General features: G+C 43.8%; 1 protein-coding gene across 2 annotated transcripts; it reads left to right on the top strand.

The window, feature by feature from the left end:
- Nucleotides 1–242: 242 nt before the first annotated feature.
- On the top strand, nt 243–16,236 carry uqcc2 (ubiquinol-cytochrome c reductase complex assembly factor 2). 2 transcript variants are annotated; one of them, XR_013500921.1, is made up of 5 exons: nt 243–445; nt 9,081–9,155; nt 10,814–10,883; nt 11,670–11,771; nt 13,807–16,236. XR_013500921.1 is itself a non-coding variant. In XM_078242321.1 (4 exons), exons 1-4 carry the CDS (start codon nt 308–310, stop codon nt 13,905–13,907), a joined length of 384 nt encoding a protein of 127 aa, XP_078098447.1. In that variant the 5' UTR covers nt 243–307; the 3' UTR covers nt 13,908–16,236. The 2 variants fall into 2 exon arrangements, 1 of the variants encoding a protein (XP_078098447.1); XM_078242321.1 differs by lacking the exon at nt 11,670–11,771.
- The last annotated feature ends 2,801 nt before the right edge of the window (nt 16,237–19,037 follow it).

The following is a 19,037-nucleotide window of genomic DNA, read 5'->3' as shown; positions in this document are numbered from 1 at the left end:
AGGCAGCACTGTGCTACTGTGCCATTTGGAGGTTGATTTGGGTCTAATTCTGAAGTTAACCATGGCCAAATAGCTTCCGCTCACACCCCAGTGAATGATCCCAAAACAGCACTGTAGCAGGGACAGTGCCAATGAGAGGCAGGGCAGGGCCTCATTGATTGACAGCTGGGACGGTGCCAGCTGGGCAGCTGCTGACATCCTTCAGACTGCCGGGACTGCACAGGCGCACATCTTCCACACGCTGCCATTTTGTTCTGTCGGTGCCGGCGCTGGACAGCAGCTCGCGGGGGGCGAAGGGTCGCTCAGTATGGCGGCGACTCGCTACCGCCGCTTCCTCAGACTATGCGAGGAGTGGCCCCTCGATCACACCAAGAAAGGTCGAGACCTCGGCGCTTTCATCCGGCAGCGAGTGGCGCAAGGTTTCCGGGAAGGGGAGAGCACGCAGGTAAGCCTGGTGACGGGTGGGGGGTTGTTCCAGTGGCTGTGCCGGGGGGGGGGGTAGTGGCTGTGCCGGGGGGGGGTGGGGGGTAGTGGCTGTGCCGGGGGGGGGGGTAGTGGCTGTGCCGGGGGGGGGGGGTAGTGGCTGTGCCGGGGGGGGGGTAGTGGCTGTGCCGGGGGGGGGGGGGGGGGGGTAGTGGCTGTGCCGGGGGGGGGGGGGGGGGGGGTAGTGGCTGTGCCGGGGGGGGGGGGGGGGGGTAGTGGCTGTGCCGGGGGGGGGGGGGGGGGGGGTAGTGGCTGTGCCGGGGGGGGGGGGGGGGGTAGTGGCTGTGCCGGGGGGGGGGGGGGGGGTAGTGGCTGTGCCGGGGGGGGGGGGGGGGGGGTAGTGGCTGTGCCGGGGGGGGGGGGGGGGGTAGTGGCTGTGCCCGGGGGGGGGGGGGGTAGTGGCTGTGCCCCGGGGGGGGGGGGGGGGGGGTAGTGGCTGTGCCCGGGGGGGGGGGGGGGTAGTGGCTGTGCCCGGGGGGGGGGGGGGTAGTGGCTGTGCCCCGGGGGGGGGGGGGGGGGGGGGTAGTGGCTGTGCCCGGGGGGGGGGGGGGGGGTAGTGGCTGTGCCGGGGGGGGGGGGGGGGGTAGTGGCTGTGCCGGGGGGGGGGGGGGGGTAGTGGCTGTGCCGGGGGGGGGGGGGGGGGGGTAGTGGCTGTGCCGGTGGGGGGGGGGGGGGGTAGTGGCTGCGCCGGTGGGGGGGGTAGTGGCTGTGCCAGTGGGGGGTGGGGGGGGTAGTGGCTGTGCCAGTGGGGGGGGGGGGGGGGGGTAGTGGCTGTGCCAGTGGGAGGTGGGGGGGGGGGTAGTGGCTGTGCCAGTGGGGGGGGGGGTAGTGGCTGTGCCAGTGGGGGGTGGGGGGGGGCGGGTAGTGGCTGCGCCAGTGGGGGGGGGGGTAGAGGCTGTGCCAGTGGGGGGGGGGGTAGTGGCTGTGCCAGTGGGGGGGGGGTAGTGGCTGTGCCAGTGGCGGGGGGGGAATGGCCAGTGACTGTGTTGGGGGGGGGGAGGGCCCGTGGCTGTGTTGGGGGGGGGGAGGGCCCGTGGCTGTGCCGGTCGGGTGGGCAGTGGCTGTGCTGGTGGGGTGGGGGGGAGAGGGGCAGTGGCTGTGCCGGTGGGGTGGGGGGGAGAGGGGCTGTGCCGGTGGGGGGGGGGGGGGGCAGGGGCTGTGCCGGGGGGGGGGCAGTGGCTGTGCCAGTGGCTGAAATGGCTGGGCCAGTGGGGGGGGGGCAATGGTTGTGCCAGTGGGGAGCCAATGGGCCGAGGAGCCATTAGCTGGGCAAATAGAGCAAAGGAGCCTGTGAGGAGGAACTGCAGTGGCCTGGCTGGAGATTGGCAGTGGGGGGGACTGGGGTGGTTGGGATGCTAGACTTGGGCCACCTGGCTAATGGGCATAAGGAGGGTCCTTAAGGAGGGATCAGTCAAATTCAGCCCAACTGGACAAGATTTAGACTGCACGATTCCCCCATTGGAAACTAAAAGTTTCAGCCCAGAACTTATATGGAGTTGTCATACACCCATCTGTACTGCTTACTTGACTGTTAATCGTTCAGATACCAGTGTCACTGAAGCAGGTGAAATGGTCATTTGCCTAATTTATTATTTGTGGGGTTTTGCACAAGTTGATTGTCGCATTTCCTTGCATAACAACAGCAACTGCATTTCAGCAATAATTGCTTTTAAATATTTTAATCCATTCAGGATGTGAAAGTTGCTATATACTGCAAAATGCAAGCTTTTTCCTTCACTTGTTTGTGTTCCTGGCTATAAAGCATTTCTGAAGCACCTTGTAGATCAAACAGAAAACAATAAATAAACAATAATGATGGGGAGGCGGTGGCATTGTGATATTCTCACTGGACTAGTAATCCAAAGACCCAGGGTGGTGCGCACTAGACCCTGGTTCTGACGGCAATAAAAATCTGGAATTAAAAGTTAAATGGTGACCATGAATTGATTGTGGTAAAAATTCACCTGGTTCACTAATATACTTTGACAACAAATGCTGGGCTTGCCAGCGATACCCACTTCCCCTTTCATGGGATGTGGAAAGGAAATGAAAATAATTCATTTCTCCTGAAATTTTTTTAAAAAATTAACTGATAGAAAATAATGTTTTTTTTTCACATCACCTTTTGACGTACCTAGTTTGTTACTTGTTGCATACTATAAGTTGTTTTTGCTCTGCGTATAAGTTTACAGTGCAGAAAAGTTGTTTAGCTTCATGTCTGCTGGTTCTTTGATGGAACTATCAAAACTAATCATACTGCCATATTCTATTTCCTGATAATTCTTATCTTTCTCTGCTTTAAGGAATCAAGCGTTTCCTCTTAAAATATGTAATGATTGTGCTTTAACTGCTGAATGAAATATAAATAAGTTTCTCCTCTGCTCTCTCCCTCATTCTTTAGTAAAACGCTTAAATTGAAAACTCCCTAACAAGAGGAAATGGCCTTTCCTTATTTGCCCAAACAAAACGCTTCTTAAGTTTCTCAACCTTTTCTGCTCCAGTGGAAATAGTCCTAACAGACTTGATTCTTCACCAACATATCAAAGCCTCTTTATTTCTGAAACCATGATAACTGTACTTTTGTTAATTCTGGCAGCACATCATCTATCTATCGTTCAAAGTGGGTAATAACTATGCGTGACAAATCAATTAAGTGAACTGCCATTGAATCATTATGGCACAGAAGGAGGCCATTCAGTCCATGTTCTGATCAACCAGCTTATTAATGTGCTGCTTGATATCTTAGAGAGAGATGTGGTTGCCTCGATTGTAACTGTGGAGGAACCAAGGGATCAGATTAAAGGTGCACAGTGCCTGGTAATTTATCTTCACTTGATGCCCGTGTTTATTGAACTCCGATGATCTCTAATTATCGAAATGTCACATAGCTTATGAAGTAAAAAATATGTTGACTGACTTCAAAATCTGGAACCTAGTTGGCTTTAGTTCAGATGTTCTTTTTGTCATTTTGACAATTTCTAAAATTGATTTTTTTTCCTTTTTGGCTTCACTGCTTTTAATGTTTAAATACTAATGTCCTTATTTGAATCATGATGGCATAAGAAATAGCAACAGACCATTTGTTCATTATTCATTCCCAAATAAAGCAGTGGGAGTAGTAGAAATGACAGTGTAGCTGAAGTCTGACTTGCTTGTAATTGAGTAACAGCATATAATTTATCATTTGGTCTTCTTAATTCCAACAAGTTCTTACGAGTGAACATAACATTCATCTGAGTTGTATTCAGCTATATTGTATAGTTGCCTTTGTCCCAATCTGAGTTTCTAACACTAAGCAAAGAAATGTTTCTGCTCTCCAAAGTATTGTATTTCTGATCTCAAGCAGAACAGACATCCTTGATTCTTGCATGACCTTTTCAACAATTTTTACAATCTATTTCAGGAATATTTTGAAGTTTCTTGGGCTTTACATTTAGAAGCACATTCTGCATAATGCATTTGTAAAATTTATAGTGTCTGCATTGCTGTGCCTAACAGTTTGGTTTATCATTTTTAAATTACTTCCATCTACTATGGAGCAGGATAGGGTCAAGTGAGCTGTATTTAATCAATTTAGAGAATTTGGTCAAAAAAACTCCAAATGGAGCTAAAAGAAGCTGGCTTTTTTAGTTTCAATTTTTTTCTCCCTGTATCACTCTTTACAATATGCTGATAAATTCATTGAGATGCCATGCATACTAACACCATTTAGATGTATTATTAGGATCAGTTGTTTACAAAGTAGAAAATTTCATAGCTTAAAAGAATTGCACTTTATTGCTCAACCATAACTGGGGTGATCAGTAAGTTTGCGGACGACACAAAACTGGCAGGACTTGCAGATAGTGAGAAACATTGTCAGAGGCTACAGAAGGATATAGATAGGCTGGAAATTTGGGCAAAGAAATGGCAGATGGAGTTCAATCCTGATAAATGCGAAGTGATGCATTTTGGTGGGAATAATGTAGGGAGGAGCTACACGATAAATGGAAGAACCATAAAGGGTGTAGAGACGCAGAGGGACCTGGGTGTGCAAGTCCACAGATCTTTGAAGGTGACGTCACAGGTGGAGAAGGTGGTGAAGAAGGCATATGGCATGCTTGCCTTTATAGGACGGGGCATAGAGTATAAAAGTTGGGGTCTGATGTTGCAGATGTATAGAACGTTGGTTCGGCCGCATTTGGAATACTGCGTCCAGTTCTGGTCGCCACACTACCAGAAGGACATGGAGGCTTTGGAGAGAGTACAGAGGAGGTTTACCAGGATGTTGCCTGGTATAGAGGGGCTTGGTTATGAGGAGAGATTGGGGAAACTGGGGTTGTTCTCCTTGGAAAGACGGAGGATGAGGGGAGACTTAATAGAGGTGTATAAAATTATGAAAGGCATAGATAGGGTGAAGGGTGGGAAGCTTTTCCCCGGGTCGGTGGTGACGTTCACGAGGGGTCATAGGTTCAAGGTGAAGGGGGGGAGGTTTAACACAGATATCAGAAGGACATATTTTACACAGAGGGTGGTGGGGGCCTGGAATGTGTTGCCGGGCAAGGTGGGAACGTTTAAGACTTATCTAGACAGCTATATGAACGGAGTGGGAATGGAGGGATACAAAAGAGTGGTCTAGTTTGGACCAGGGAGCGGCGCGGGCTAATTGTTCTTTGTTTCTCGTTTCAAGGCTTCATTCTATGATCATCTTGCTGGTGCCAGTACAGAGCGAGACTGCGGATAGTTGGGAACCTGTCTCGGGGGCAGGGAATTCAGATGGTGTTCGTAAAGCAGAAGTGGAAATGAATAGGGTTGGGAAGCATTTTCTGATCATGGCCAGTGTGATCTCCTGGACTTGTTTCGATCGCCTCAGGGGGTCGGAGAGGAATTTCCCAGATTTTTTTTTCCCCATATTGGCCCTGGGGTTTTCACTCTGGGTTTTCGCCTCTCCCTGGAGATCACATGGTCTGGAATGGGGGGGTGGGGGTGAGTTAATAGGTTGTGATGAACAAAGCATCGTAGCTGTGAGGGACAGCTCGGTGGATAGGATATTAGGATGTAGATAGGCTGGAAAATTGGGCGGGGATCCTGGATTCAGGATTCAATCCTGGACCGGGGAGCAGCGCGGGCTTGGAGGGCCGAAGGGCCTGTTCCTGTGCTGTATTGTTCTTTGTTCTTTGTTGTTCATATGCAATTGTCACCTGATGGGGAATAATGGCAGCCTGGTGACCATTAGAGTTTGAGAATTGAAATCCTACCATGACATGTTGTGAACTTGAATATAGAAATGTAATTTACAGATTAACAGCAGAAAAGAAACATGATTGAAAGTTGCTAGATTGTCTTAAAAAAACAAGCAGCTGGTCCACTAATATCTTTCCAGGAGGAACTTGAGATGCCTATCTGGTCTGGTCTATACGTGATTCCAAATGGTGGTTGATTCGTTGTCCTCGGCAAAAAATAATGCCTCGTCAGTGCATGCAGTCAATGTAGCAATGCTGATGCACTAACTGTTAAGGAAGAGAAAAATAGACTTATATTGCGTCTTACCAATTTTTAGATTCCAAAAGCAGCAATGAGTTGGATGACCAGTTAATCTTTTTTGATGATGGTGGTAGTTTCATTGAAAAATATTTTTCAGCACATTGTGAACACACCTACTCTTATTTAAGGACTGCATCTACCTAAATTATCAGAACAGGCAGATTATTTAATGTCTCATCTGAAGGATGGACAGTGCGGCAATTCCTTAGTACTGCTTTCAAATATCAATCTAGATTAGATGGCAGAAACACTTGCATTTATACTGTCAGTTGTCTGTTAATTCTCTATTCCATAATTTTCATCTGAGAATCAGCTCACATTTATATAATGCCTTTAATGTAGCATTTTCCTTTCCTGACTGGAGAGTCTAGAACTAGAGGGTATAGATTCAGGGTAAGGAGACAGATGTTCTGGATCAAAATGGGAAATGTCTCCATTCAGAGGGTTATGAGTCTTTGGAATTTTTAACCCAGTGGGGTGAGCACACTCGGTTGTTAAAAATTATTCAAGGCTTAGATTGACAAAGTTCTCAACTCTAAGCAAATCAAGAGATGTGGAATCGGGCAGAAAAGTGGATTTGTGGAAAATTATAAGCCATGATCTTATTAACTAGTGAAAGAGCCTTGGGGCAATGTTGCTTACAGCTCCGATTTCCAATGTTCTTAGCAAAACGCCCCAAATTTTTTCACCTGAGGCTTATTTAAAAATGAACATGGGGACAAGGAGAGATGGAGGAGTGACTAAAAACCTACTTAAATAGGTCGTTTTAGGAAAGGTCTTAAATGATGAAGGGAGCTGGATAGGTTGAAGGAGGGAGTGTGGAGCTTATAAGCCACAGAAGACATGGCAGGCAGTGTTTTTACTTGAAAGATGGTATAGTTGCAGTTGGAGATAGGAGGTAGTACTAGAGAATGGAGTCTGGAGCAGAGAGTTTGGGATGTGAGTTTATAGAGTGAGTGGAAGTTAGTATTGAAGAGGGGTGGGGTGGTGAAGGAACTTACAAGTCTAAGAATTTAATCTTGAAATGTTGGGTGACTAAGGTTCAATGTTGATAAGTGAGGAAGGATGTGTTGAGTGACAGTGAGTGCAGGGTAGAATATAGGTAGCACAGATTTGGATGAATTAAAGATTAAAATGCCAACTAGAAGAGCATTGGAATGATTGAGTGTGGAGATGACAAAGACATGGATAAGAGTTTCAGCAGTTTGTGAAGGTGGGCAGTGTTACACAGTTAGAAGTAGACACCCTTTGTAATATGTACGATATGGGGTTGAAAACTCAACTTGAGGGCAGAATGTTTTGGTTCACCCAAGACAGTGATCGGAGAGAGGAACAGAATTAGTGGCAAGGTTATGGGCCAGAAATGATAGCCTTAATTGTCTTAATGTTTTGCTGAGGGAAATTGCAGCACATTGAAGACTGAATGTCAGACAAGTAGCCTTGACACCATGGAGATAGCTTAGGGATCAAGAGAGAGAGAGGTGTCGGAGTAGAAGATCTGATTGTCACCAGCATTATTATGACAGCTGATTCTGTGTCTCCAGTTAATGTTGTAAAGGACAACATGTAACTGAGGAAAAGGAGGGCTGAGATATTGATCCTTAGTGGTTGAATCTACTGTCCGAAAGGAGTTGAACCTAACGTTTGTGACTCAGAGCTTAAGAGTGTTACTAAATGGGCAGTGCAGTCAGTTAAAGTAATAACTTAGGAGAGATATAGTCTTATACTTGATCTGAATTGGCATGCACACTTGTAGTTAAGTTAGTGGTAATCCATCTTGAATTATCCTACTGAATTTAGCTGACTCGGGTATGTCAGTCCTGATCTCTGAATGTTGTGCATTAGGGTTAGGGTGACTGACATCCCATCCCAACTCCACAATCTCCTCTCCTTCCCGACCCCTCCAGATCACAACTCCAAACTGAACAGGGATCTGTTCTGGGGCCCTTGCTGTTTGTCATTTTCATAAATGACCTGGATGAGGAAGTGGAGGGATGGGTTGGTAAGTTTGCTGACGACACCAAGGTAGGTGGTGTTGTGGATAGTTTGGAGGGATGTCAGAAGTTGCAGCGAGACATAGATAGAATGCAAGACTGGGCAGAGAAGTGGCAGATGGACTTCAACCCGGATAAGTGTGTGGTGATCCATTTTGGCAGATCCAATGGGATGAAGCAGCAGTATAATATGAAGGGTACCATTCTTAGCAGTGTAGAGGATCAGAAGGACCTTGGGGTCCGGGTCCATAGGACTCTTAAATCGGCCTCGCAGGTGGAGGATGCGGTCAAGAAGGCGTACGGCGTACTGGCCTTCATTAATCGAGGGATTGAGTTTAGGAGTCGGGAGATAATGCTGCAGCTTTATAGGACCCTGGTTAGACCCCACTTGGAGTACTGCGCGCAGTTCTGGTCACCTCATTACAGGAAAGATGTTGAAGCCATTGAAAGGGTGCAGAGGAGATTTACAAGGATGTTGCCTGGATTGGGGGGCATGCCTTATGAGGATAGGTTGAGGGAGCTTGGTCTCTTCTCCCTGGAGAGACGAAGGATGAGAGGTGACCTGATAGAGGTTTGCAAGATGTTGAGAGGTCTGGATAGGGTAGACTCTCAGAGGCTATTTCCAAGGGCTGAAATGGTTGCTACGAGAGGACACAGGTTTAAGGTGCTGGGGGGTAGGTACAGAGGAGATGTCAGGGGTAAGTTTTTCACTCAGAGGGTGGTGGGTGAGTGGAATCGGCTGACGTCGGTGGTGGTGGAGGCAAACTCGTTGGGGTCTTTTAAGAGACTTCTGGATGAGTACATGGGATTTAATGGGATAGAGGGCTATAGATAGGCCTAGAGGTGGGGATGTGATCGGCGCAACTTGTGGGCCGAAGGGCCTGTTTGTGCTGTGGCTTTCTATGTTCTATGTTCAAACCTTGGGGGGGGAAAAAACAGGCTTCAATTTTTCCTCTCCGGAATTCCTTTCTACCTCCCTTAAACATTGGGGCCAGAGTTCCCATTGGATATGTGTACCAATGTTGGCTTTTATATCATTTTTGATATTTAAATATACTAACTTAAACATTTTGTGTTCAGATTACAGATCCAGAGAAATGTGACCAGATGTATGAAAGTTTAGCCAGAATCCATTCTGCTTATTACAAAAACAAGGTACTGGCACCTTGACTTTCCTTGGTCTTTGTTGTGGATTTGCACATGAAATGCATTGCTAAATTCAAATGGGATGAGTAAATAATTCAAATTCAGCAGTAGAAGCTGATCCAGATGGAGATAGGATTGGACTTATTGGAGGGGGGGAAATGAGAAAAACAGCTGGAGGAGAATATTCAAATCTGGATAAGCAAAATATAAGGTGGTTGCAGAAAGCCAATGGAGCCACTACATTTTCAGACCATCCAACCTGGTCATAGCAGATCAATTTGAGCATTTTATGTTTAGAAGATTACCTGGCGGGGCTGAAACCATGATCACACAGGGGACGAGGCTAGTCCTTAGGGTATGCTGACGCCTGTGATCGTGGTTAGAGTAAAGGATTCGCGCAGCCAATGAGGTTAAACTGAGACTTTACCCTGATCCAATTTTTTAAAGCCATTTTGGCAAAGATGAAGCATTAGATCAAGCCTGGGAAGGGGGTGCAATGCCTCATCCCGTCAGCTTGGATGTTGCTTTATCGAGCCCAAGATGAGATGTAATTCTTCGTCTTGTCAGCTTGGATCCTGGTTTGCCCCTCGTGGGGACCATGATTGGACTGAATTTGCATTGTCTTTTTTGATTCATAGCACAGCATAGAATCATATTATCTTACAGTGCAGAAGGAGGCCATTTGGCCCATCGGGCTTGCACCAGCCACAGTCCCACTTGGGCTCTCTCCTCAACCCTATGCATTACCCTAGCTAGTGCCCCTGACACTAAGGGGCAAATTAGCATGGTCGATCCACTTAACCCGCACATCTTTGGACTGTGGGAGGAAACCTGGAGGAAACCCACGCAGACACGGGGAGAATGTGCAAACTCAACACACACAGTGACCCAAGCTGGGAATTGAACCTGGGTCCCTGGCGCTGTGAGGCAACAGTGCTAACCACTGTGCCACCGTGCTGCCCCTTAAATTACATTTAAAGTACTGAAAGGTACTAATAAAATTTGAAAAAAATTAAAAACAAAGTATTCTTAATTTTTATATGATCAGAAGATGAATGAAATTTTAGCTTTCCTTTCGTGGTTAAGTTGATCAAAGTGTAGCCATTGTAGCAAGTGACATGTAAACAGTGCAAAGGTCTACTTTGTCGATAGAGAAAGTTACCAATAGGAGGAACCCACCAGTGACAAACAATGTCAAGTGTGCATTGAAATCAGCAGTAAATGTCTGATGGATGCTTTTATGTGCTAAAGATTATCAATATACTAATTTAAACAAGTGCAAATTTAACAGAAAATCTTGAAGGTGTGGAAGAGAATAGGAATTAAGAGAATATTGATGCAGAACTATTTATAATTATTTCTGAAATTATTCAGTTCCAGCAATTTTGCCAGTCCTAATTCAGTTTGATTGAGCATGAACAAGAAATTCAATTCCAAATTGTAATTATCAATTTCTTTGTCTCTCCAAGAATCTGTTTATTAAGCTCTTCCGAACACGTGCAACCCATTAAAGTTGTATTCATTCTATTCGTGCAGAATTCCTTTCAGAAATGTTGCCCAATCCAACTAAGCCCCAACATGCCAAAATATCAGAAGGCTGCAGGATAGTTGTGCACAAAGCTGTGTAAATGAATGCATCTTAAATGTAATAATTTATTTCATTTCAGTATCCTCGTCTCAGAAACACAAGTTTTACTGGTGTAACAGTGGAAGAATGCCGAATGGTTCTTGCAACAGGTAACCATTCAGACTTTAGCACCTGACTGTAATACCAAAACAAATTAATTACCAATATTGTGCACGTTTTATCAATGTTGGGTGGAAGAGGATAGGGTTAATTAAAAATTGTATGTGGAAATTCATTCAGCCTGGTTTTGGCTCTGAAATGGGTGGTGGTTGCGATTGTGTACCAGAAGCTAGAGACTTGAGAGACTCACTGAAAATTGGACCTCAGGCCTATGAGCTGTGAATGCCTGTCAGGCTCCCAGAGGCAGCTCTTCCTAATGGACTGAAGTTGGCCATCTGCCTGACTACAGCCTCAGGTAGATTCCGAAAGAACTGGACAAGAAGGAGGTCCAAATGGGGGGCTGGCAGTGATCTACTGCACTGCTGTGGAGCCAGGAGAAGCAAAGTAGGATGCATTTTAGTTGTGAAAAGGCTGCATGTAAACATTGTTATTCTAAATGCAGCAGTTCTAGTGCAGCAGCACCCAAGGCCTGCTGATTTTTGGAAAGAGGCCTGTGCTAGACCCCCTGTTTTGCAAATGTAAAAGGACTGATGAGTATTTCAGTCAAGGGTGCTGAACGCTTAACCTGGAGTCTTTACCAATAAGAGTATAGTGCACTTCTGATGAGATATATGCACACCAACACTGCTCACCAAATTGATGCTTGGTGCATGTTTTGCATCTGTGATATACAACTTCTAGGCCTAATCTTTTCCACCAGAAAGAGTGAAGACAAATCTTGTTGAAACATGTACAACAGTGGAAATGGTGTTTGAAGTTATTTTTTCTCTCCATAGAAAACGGAAAAAAATTATGTAAGAAATGGAGGGAAGTACATTAGAGAAAGCAAGGACATTAAATGTACATAATTTTAGTTTTCTGAGAGACTTTAAAACTTGGTAAGTTCATGAAGCTTATGAGCAGCATCACTTAACATTGCATTTTAGGAGCTGGATTTAGACTGCAGATTATGATACTGCAGTGATATTGTTAGATTTAGCCTTAAGGCTTGGCTCCAGCAAAGATGTGATGGGAATGATACAACAAATATGAGATTTCAGGAATATATAGTCGTATTTATAAATGGGTGAGGAATATATGTTTCGGAAGGAAACTGATGAGATATAGAGGTATTATTAGATACATCATGAAGTATCTTCTGAATTTATCCAGTGAATTATTGTTTTCCATTGTAACTTGCATCTATCTGTAATTAGCAATTGTTCGCTAGGGACCAAAGGCATCTCTGTTCAAGAGTGGCAAGTAGCTGCAACTTGAAGTGCACCACTCCCCATCAAACATAGCTGACCAGGAACCCCACCCACTCTGCCATGCCTGCCACGGGTATGTTGGAAGGATGAGCATTTGGTTATCAACCTGCATGACTGCATCAGGAATGTTCCTTCCCTGATCAACAAGTCCTGGACTAGGACTTGATCTTGGAGCTTCTGACTTGGAGGCAAGCGTGCTTGCCTTTTGAACCACAAGACTTCTGAACTTGGGTTCAACATAATTGGGTGGTACGATGGCACAGTGGTTAGCACTGCTGCCTCACAGCGCCAGGGACATGTGTTCAATTCAGGCCTTGGGTGACTGTGGAGTTCTCCCTGTGTCTGTGGATTTCCTCCGGGTGCTCCGGTTTCCCCCCAGCATAACCAGCACATCCCCCCGAAAGATGTGCTGGTTATGTTGATAGGCAATGCTAAATTGCTCCTAGGTGTCAGGGGGATTAGTAGGGTAAATACGTGGGGTTATGATGATAGGGCTTGATGGGCTGAATCGCCTGCTTTTGCATTGTAAGGATTCTATGATTCTAAGAAAGTAATTGGGATAGCATTAGCACTGTCTGTGGCATTTCTATCATTAGACTGCAAAGGACAGTGGGTTCAGAAGCCTTGAAGATTTCTTTGAAATCAAATCATTATAAGAAGGATGATGGGAATTGTAGGTCTTTTACCTTGACATTTATGAAAGTTAAAAACACTGGAGTCATTATGCAGAAACCAATTTAACAGGATCTTACAACGGTCAAGGCAATAAGCCAAAGCTGCAAATTTATATTCAAGATTGTTCATGTCAAGGACTGTTATTCTTTGAAAATTGTGTCGTTAATGCAAATTGTAATTGATGTTAGTATCCTAAATATGGGTAAGACAACAGTAAATTATTTATTGGAATTTTAAAAAAACAAACGCCAGGATTTTTTGCTGTGGGTGTGATTATTGATTCCGGTGCACATTATGTTCATCTCGGGCAGAATGGAAGGATTTGCTCCAGTGCTTTCTACCATAACTAGTAATATTCCTCAGTGCAACAAAAATGAGCCTTCAGCTGCTGAAGCCATCTGCATTTTGTATTCGCAACTCAATGTTGCTTTAACTGAGATTTACAAAATGAATTTTAACCCCCAAATTCATTGCAGTATGCAGTACCAGATTAATGCATGGCTTTGTTGTGTTTAAGGTTGATGGAAAGTTTGATGAAATAGTTTGAATTTTTGTAAAAAAAAAACTTTTCTGTGTCAGTTCCAAACAGTGGATAAAAATAAGATAAAGCAAGCTTGGGCAATATTTGTGAAAATTCATATAAATGCTCCAAATATTACAATTTGCATTGATTATACAATTTTCAAAGAATAGCAGTGTTTGACATAAACTTCCTTAAATACCTTTGGCTAGAAGTTTCATCAAAAGGTTCAAATACATTGCAAGTCTTCTTGCACTCCTTTAATATCTATATCCTTTTTTGTTTAACTCCAAATTAATATATTTTAAGTGTTGGTAAAATCAAACATTTCAGAACTCAAATTCAATTCCAGATCTATGTTAAGTTAGCTGATCTCAGGCAGGGTGTGACATTTGGGTTGGTATAGTTGACTGCTGGATCACAAGATATTAGCATGTGTTTATTTATTATTTTATTCTTTGTTGGTAGATAACATGAAACAAATGGAGGAAATGAAGAAAGGTATGTGGAAAAAACTACGAGAGAAGTTCACAGGCAAGCCAGAAGAAGTCACCAAAGAATATGTCTAACAGTTGCATCTTGATAGTATTGCTACCTAGATTATATTTGCTGCAATATCTGAATAATAAAGGTTTCATTTCTGGACAATACTTTTCTAATTGTGCAAACGTTGGGTGGAAACAAAATGTTCCATAATTTTAAAAACTTAAGTCTTTATTTTAGATAACCTAATGTATACGACCTTGAATATGTATAGCCACATTTTCTAAAATCTAAATTACATTTGTGAAGTTTAAAAATATGTTCTAAGTATCAACTGCAAGTAAAAGATTGCTTCAGATATGTCACAAAACATAGATGGGCATATTTTACCAGAGCAATCTTTGCGACAATAGAAAGCAATTGTTTTTGACTTAAGAAGTTTAACAGATCTGCAACAAAAAAACAAAATCTTGCTCACTTGAATCCATTATAGCCTCTTTTTCCCCCTGCACCAAAGCATTCTGCATCTTGCTCCTCCTTGGATTCTATCCAACCCACTCAATCTCCTGAAAGAGAAGGCTAGTCACACTGAAGCCGCCAAGCTACTGCTGATGTTTTATTGTCTGACTTGAGAAGATTATCAAGCAAAATTCTAGGCTATGTCTAATATCAAGGACTGTGCTGACAAGATTTGAATGAGATCTCTTTGCTTTCAATACTATTTTATGTTCAAGCATCAAAGTGAATAATTGTAATTTTATTTCCTTTCAGAGGTATTTGTAACCAACATTGATCTAGGATCAGGGCAGTTTACCTGTGTAGGGCATTGGGAGATGGTCATTGATGGTTTGACCTCTGGAGGATGACTGGAAGGGCATTGGAAGAGGCGAACAGAAATGAAAAGCTCAGCTGGCCAAAAAGAAAGACTGGAGAATCCTACACATCCTTGGCACGCAGTCACCTTTTGCAGCAAGTATGGCAGATCCTGAGCCCAACCAGGCACTGCTTAATACGAGTTGGCTACCATGGCACAAACCATCGTATCACAAGACACAAAGCAGCATGGTGGCAGAATGGTTAGCACTGCTGCCTCACAGCGCCAGGGACCCAATTTCAATTCTGGCCTTGGGTAACTGTCTATGTGGAGTTTGCACATTCTCTCCATGCCTGCTCTGTTTCTTCCCACAGTCCAAAGATGTGTGGGTTAAGTTGATTGGGCATGATAAATTGCCCATAAGTGTCAGGGGGATTAGCTGGATAAATACTTGGGGTTATGGGGATAGGGCCTGGGTGGGTTGTTGTCAGTGCAGATTTCATGGGCGGAATGGCCTCATTCTGTACTATAGGGATTCTGTGATTCTAAGTAGAATATGCAAAGTGGCGAATGGTGCTGCACACGATAAACATAATATATAACAATAAATTTCCCATATTGATCCATTCAAGCAGACTTTCTGCGCCAAATCCCTGTGGTAATTTGGGTGCTGGGGAACTAGCATAATGGCTTCTCTGCCTGATCTCCCATCCACCTCCTCCCTACTGCGTCCCAGATGATGCCAGCATTGATTGCCAGAAAACTCTATTATGTGGTTTAATATTAAACTCTGCCGCACTTTTTGTTCTTTTGTCTCCAATAATTTTTCAATCTGATTCCATCTTCTAATTTTCAGCTTCTCTTCAACTGCCTATTTATGTGTTGGCATGTTTTCTTTAGTTTAAACCTGCATGTGTGTAAATGCAAAACTCTGGCCCAGATGTATCTTTTTATGTGTAATTAGCTATCTTATGTACCTCTTTGTCCCTTTCTTTGTATCACCTTGCAAGGCAGAAATGCTCAAGCTTCCCCATTCATTCCTCACAATTTAGTCATGGACCGTATTGTGACTTCTCTGAAGTTTGAATTGTCCTTTTGAAGCTTGAACAATAACTGTATTCTTACCAGAATATTGTGCAGTCTAAATGTGATATTTCAATTGTGTTCTAAGCAATATAAAATTCAGCATTCTTGCTACTTCACGTGATTATGTCAGGTTTAACACCAAGTAAACTATCCTGAATATCTGCATCATTTCAATGTCAGTCATGTATGGATTTATCCACAATGAATTTCATCTGCCACTGTTTTGCTCTCTCACGTTTAAATTAAGTCATTTTGTTAGCTCAAGCATATCCCTGCACCTTCCACCACCAAATCCTGAATTTAATCTGGCATCAGGGTGTATCAGCACAATGTTAATTTCTCACTGTTATAATTAGAAAGAGGTGAAACAGTGGTCAATTGAATACTCCCTAAAACAAATATGGTGACAAAAAATAACTCATTTGTTATTTGATACAATGTGTGTTCACTCCATAAGTGTTATGCTTCATAGTGTATGTGTTTCAGAATAAATTAAATATCTCTGTTTACTATAATTACATATTCCAAGAATTTCTTTCATTTGTGTTTGGGACATGAGCTACATTGGGAAAGCCACATTTTTACTATCTATCCCTGGTCACTTTGAGGATCTGACAGGAGTAAATTATCTTTTCCATTATTAAAACATAGGCTTCTTGCAGAGTACTTTAACTAGCCTCCCACACTTCTTCAGCTAATGAAGCAGTTGCTATAGCCCAACTTAATGTGTCTGAACAGCGTGGTGAAGGAGAAACTGCAGTATACTTTTCCAAATGTAACCCCCTGCTGATCACTATATGGGGCTACTATTTAACTGTTCGATTTACAGGATCCTGAATTCCTAGCAGTTGATGGTGAGCTGGCTAAATTTCCTGTTTACCCATAAATGCCAGTACAGGCTTGCATGAAAAGGATTTGAGTATGTTTAGCGCGGTGCTTCCAAAAATGTTATTGAGATAAACCTTATAATGAGAAAAAGTTTGGAACAACAAGGTAAACGGAATAACAAAAAAATTTAACAACAAATATAATTAGCAGATATAAATAAGTAAAGAATCCCAACTGAAGATTTTCCAATTAACAGTTTCAACCTGAGAAATGTTCAGAATATCACCAAGCACTTTGAATTTTAAACGTTGGGGCCCATCCGTTGGTGCACATCTGAAGAAAACCACATTCTGTTACCGTTCCTGTCTGATAGTACTCACTTAACCCCGACACACACACAGTCCAGACGGGTCTACGAGAGGGAAGATGATGGAGCAAGCACACGAGGCAGAGGTGCCGCGAGCTATCTGTGTAGTAATGCAGGTCCAGTGCGCTGAAGGCTGTCCTCCTCGGCAGTCATGAAAAACCAAGCAGTTCTACCTGAGATTCACTTCGAACTGACTTATTGCCTCTGAAAAGCTTCTCTTCAAAAAACGTGGCTGTCCCTCTTCTGCACACTCCCTCCTCAGCTCTGCAGCTGCTTCACTTCCTGGCGCCTTTTATTCCTTCCGCCCCCAGAGCAATCCCATTGGCCCAGCCCACATCACTCGACCAACAGCATCCTGTTCACAGCACCCGCCCGGCAAACAGGACACTGAAACCCACAAGGGACAAAGAACACTGGTAAACGTCTTCCCCACAAATTTTCCTCAGTCCCTTACACAAATGTGAACAAATTCATTTTTTCTTGTGAAGCACAGTGGATTGTTTGTGAAACATTTGGATTTTATTCTCAAGTGGACCACTAAAGGCTAACAACCTCTTTTATAAGAATCCTTGTTATATTTATTCAGGAAACGCAAGCCTGGTTTATGTCATGTTACCTCATAAATTAATACTTAGAGTCCTCATAACATTCTGCACTACATTCCTTCCAGGACCAGTATTTGCTTTCTAAAGTTCAGTGCCCAGTACACCATACAGTAGATTGTAACAAATCTTCCTTTTGTATTCTATCCCTCAAAAACATATGTATAATTGTGCCACCCCAATGGTTACCATTGCTGCCTCCCAGCGCCAGGAACTCCGGTTCGATTCCTGACTTGGGTCCCTGCGTGGAGTCTGCACGTTCTCCCCATGCTTGCGTAGGTTTCCTCTGGGTGCTCTGGTTTCCTCCCACAGTCCGAAAGACGTGCTGGCTGGTGCTTTGGCTATGCTAAATTCTCCATCAATGTACTCGAATAGGTGTTGGAGTGTGGCAACTAGGGGATTTTCACAGTAACTTAATTGCAGTGTTAATGTAAGCCTATTTGTGACACTAATAATTTAACTTAATTGACTTTGCATGACCTGAGAACGAGCAGATCAAATTAACAATCTGCGGTGGTGGTTAGCCATGTAGGTTGATCTCTTGGTTTGCTGTCATGCAGTTGGATTCACAAGAAGGGAGACTGATCTGAATGGGCTGATAAAGCAGTAGTGGACTGCAGTTGGGGAGGACACCCAGGGCATGCTTCTGGTGCACACCACTGGTGGAGCAGTGTAAGTTGGGCCTTTTGAGTGATTAAATAGTTTGGAGTTTGCATGTTGCTTAAAGTGCCAAAATTATTTGTACTGCTGATTAAGTACTTATTTGAATTATGTCTCAATGACTATATAGTTGGAATTCTTCTCCTCAGAGGTGACTGAAAGAAATATAAGTTAATCTTTTTATGTCAATTACTTGGGAAGAGCAGGGCCTTATTAAAAACAATTGGGACATTCAACTAAAGGTTTTACTGTTTGAACCTCAATTTGTTGCTAGTGTTCAGGAGAGAGTTAGACATGTTCCTGAGTGGAAAACATCACAAGGTTACTGGACAATTTGTTTCTTCTTGTGACTGAGCCAGACAATGGCCTTCAGTACCCATTGGTCACGGAAGGTACTGGGCAAAACGGTGGACACACGGGTGATCTTACTCAAGTTTATCGGAGCGTGCATTGGGTCCCAAGAAACAAGCCATCAGAGCAGTCTTCCCTGTATTCATTACCCAGAATAGTAACACTGGGTGGAGTAGTTTCAAGTATACAAGACATCTTGTGTTTACATTTAATATAATGACATCTTCAAGCTCTTACAGCTTTTGAACCATAAATATGCAGACCATTTTGAACCAATGGCGTCATTGCTGTTTGATTATGATGTTCCTCATTCAGCCACAGGAGAAACTTAACACTGTGAAGCACCAGAAAATTAAAAAATGTCAAATACCGTATACTTTGTCGCACACAAATTCCGATTGGCTATTCTTGGACTTTTATTTATGTGGAACATGTGAAGATATTTTGAGGTGTTCCATTATCCACTACAGCACAAGATTGGTATGGAAAAAAAATCACACTACAATGA

Source organism: Mustelus asterias, chromosome 25, assembly GCF_964213995.1.
Source record: "Mustelus asterias chromosome 25, sMusAst1.hap1.1, whole genome shotgun sequence".
NCBI classification, from domain to species: Eukaryota; Metazoa; Chordata; class Chondrichthyes; order Carcharhiniformes; family Triakidae; genus Mustelus; species Mustelus asterias.
The sequence above is the reverse complement of the archived record's forward strand: the minus strand, read 5'-3'. Positions and strand labels throughout refer to the sequence as shown.

Bases quoted from the DNA above. Each gene is read 5' to 3' on its own strand.
- uqcc2 (XM_078242321.1), top strand. From the start codon at position 308: ATGGCGGCGACTCGCTACCGCCGCTTCCTCAGACTATGCGAGGAGTGG. The intron at 446-9,080 runs GTAAGCCTGGTG...TTTTGTGTTCAG, and splicing joins GGGAAGGGGAGAGCACGCAG to ATTACAGATCCAGAGAAATG. The intron at 10,884-13,806 runs GTAACCATTCAG...CTTTGTTGGTAG, and splicing joins CCGAATGGTTCTTGCAACAG to ATAACATGAAACAAATGGAG.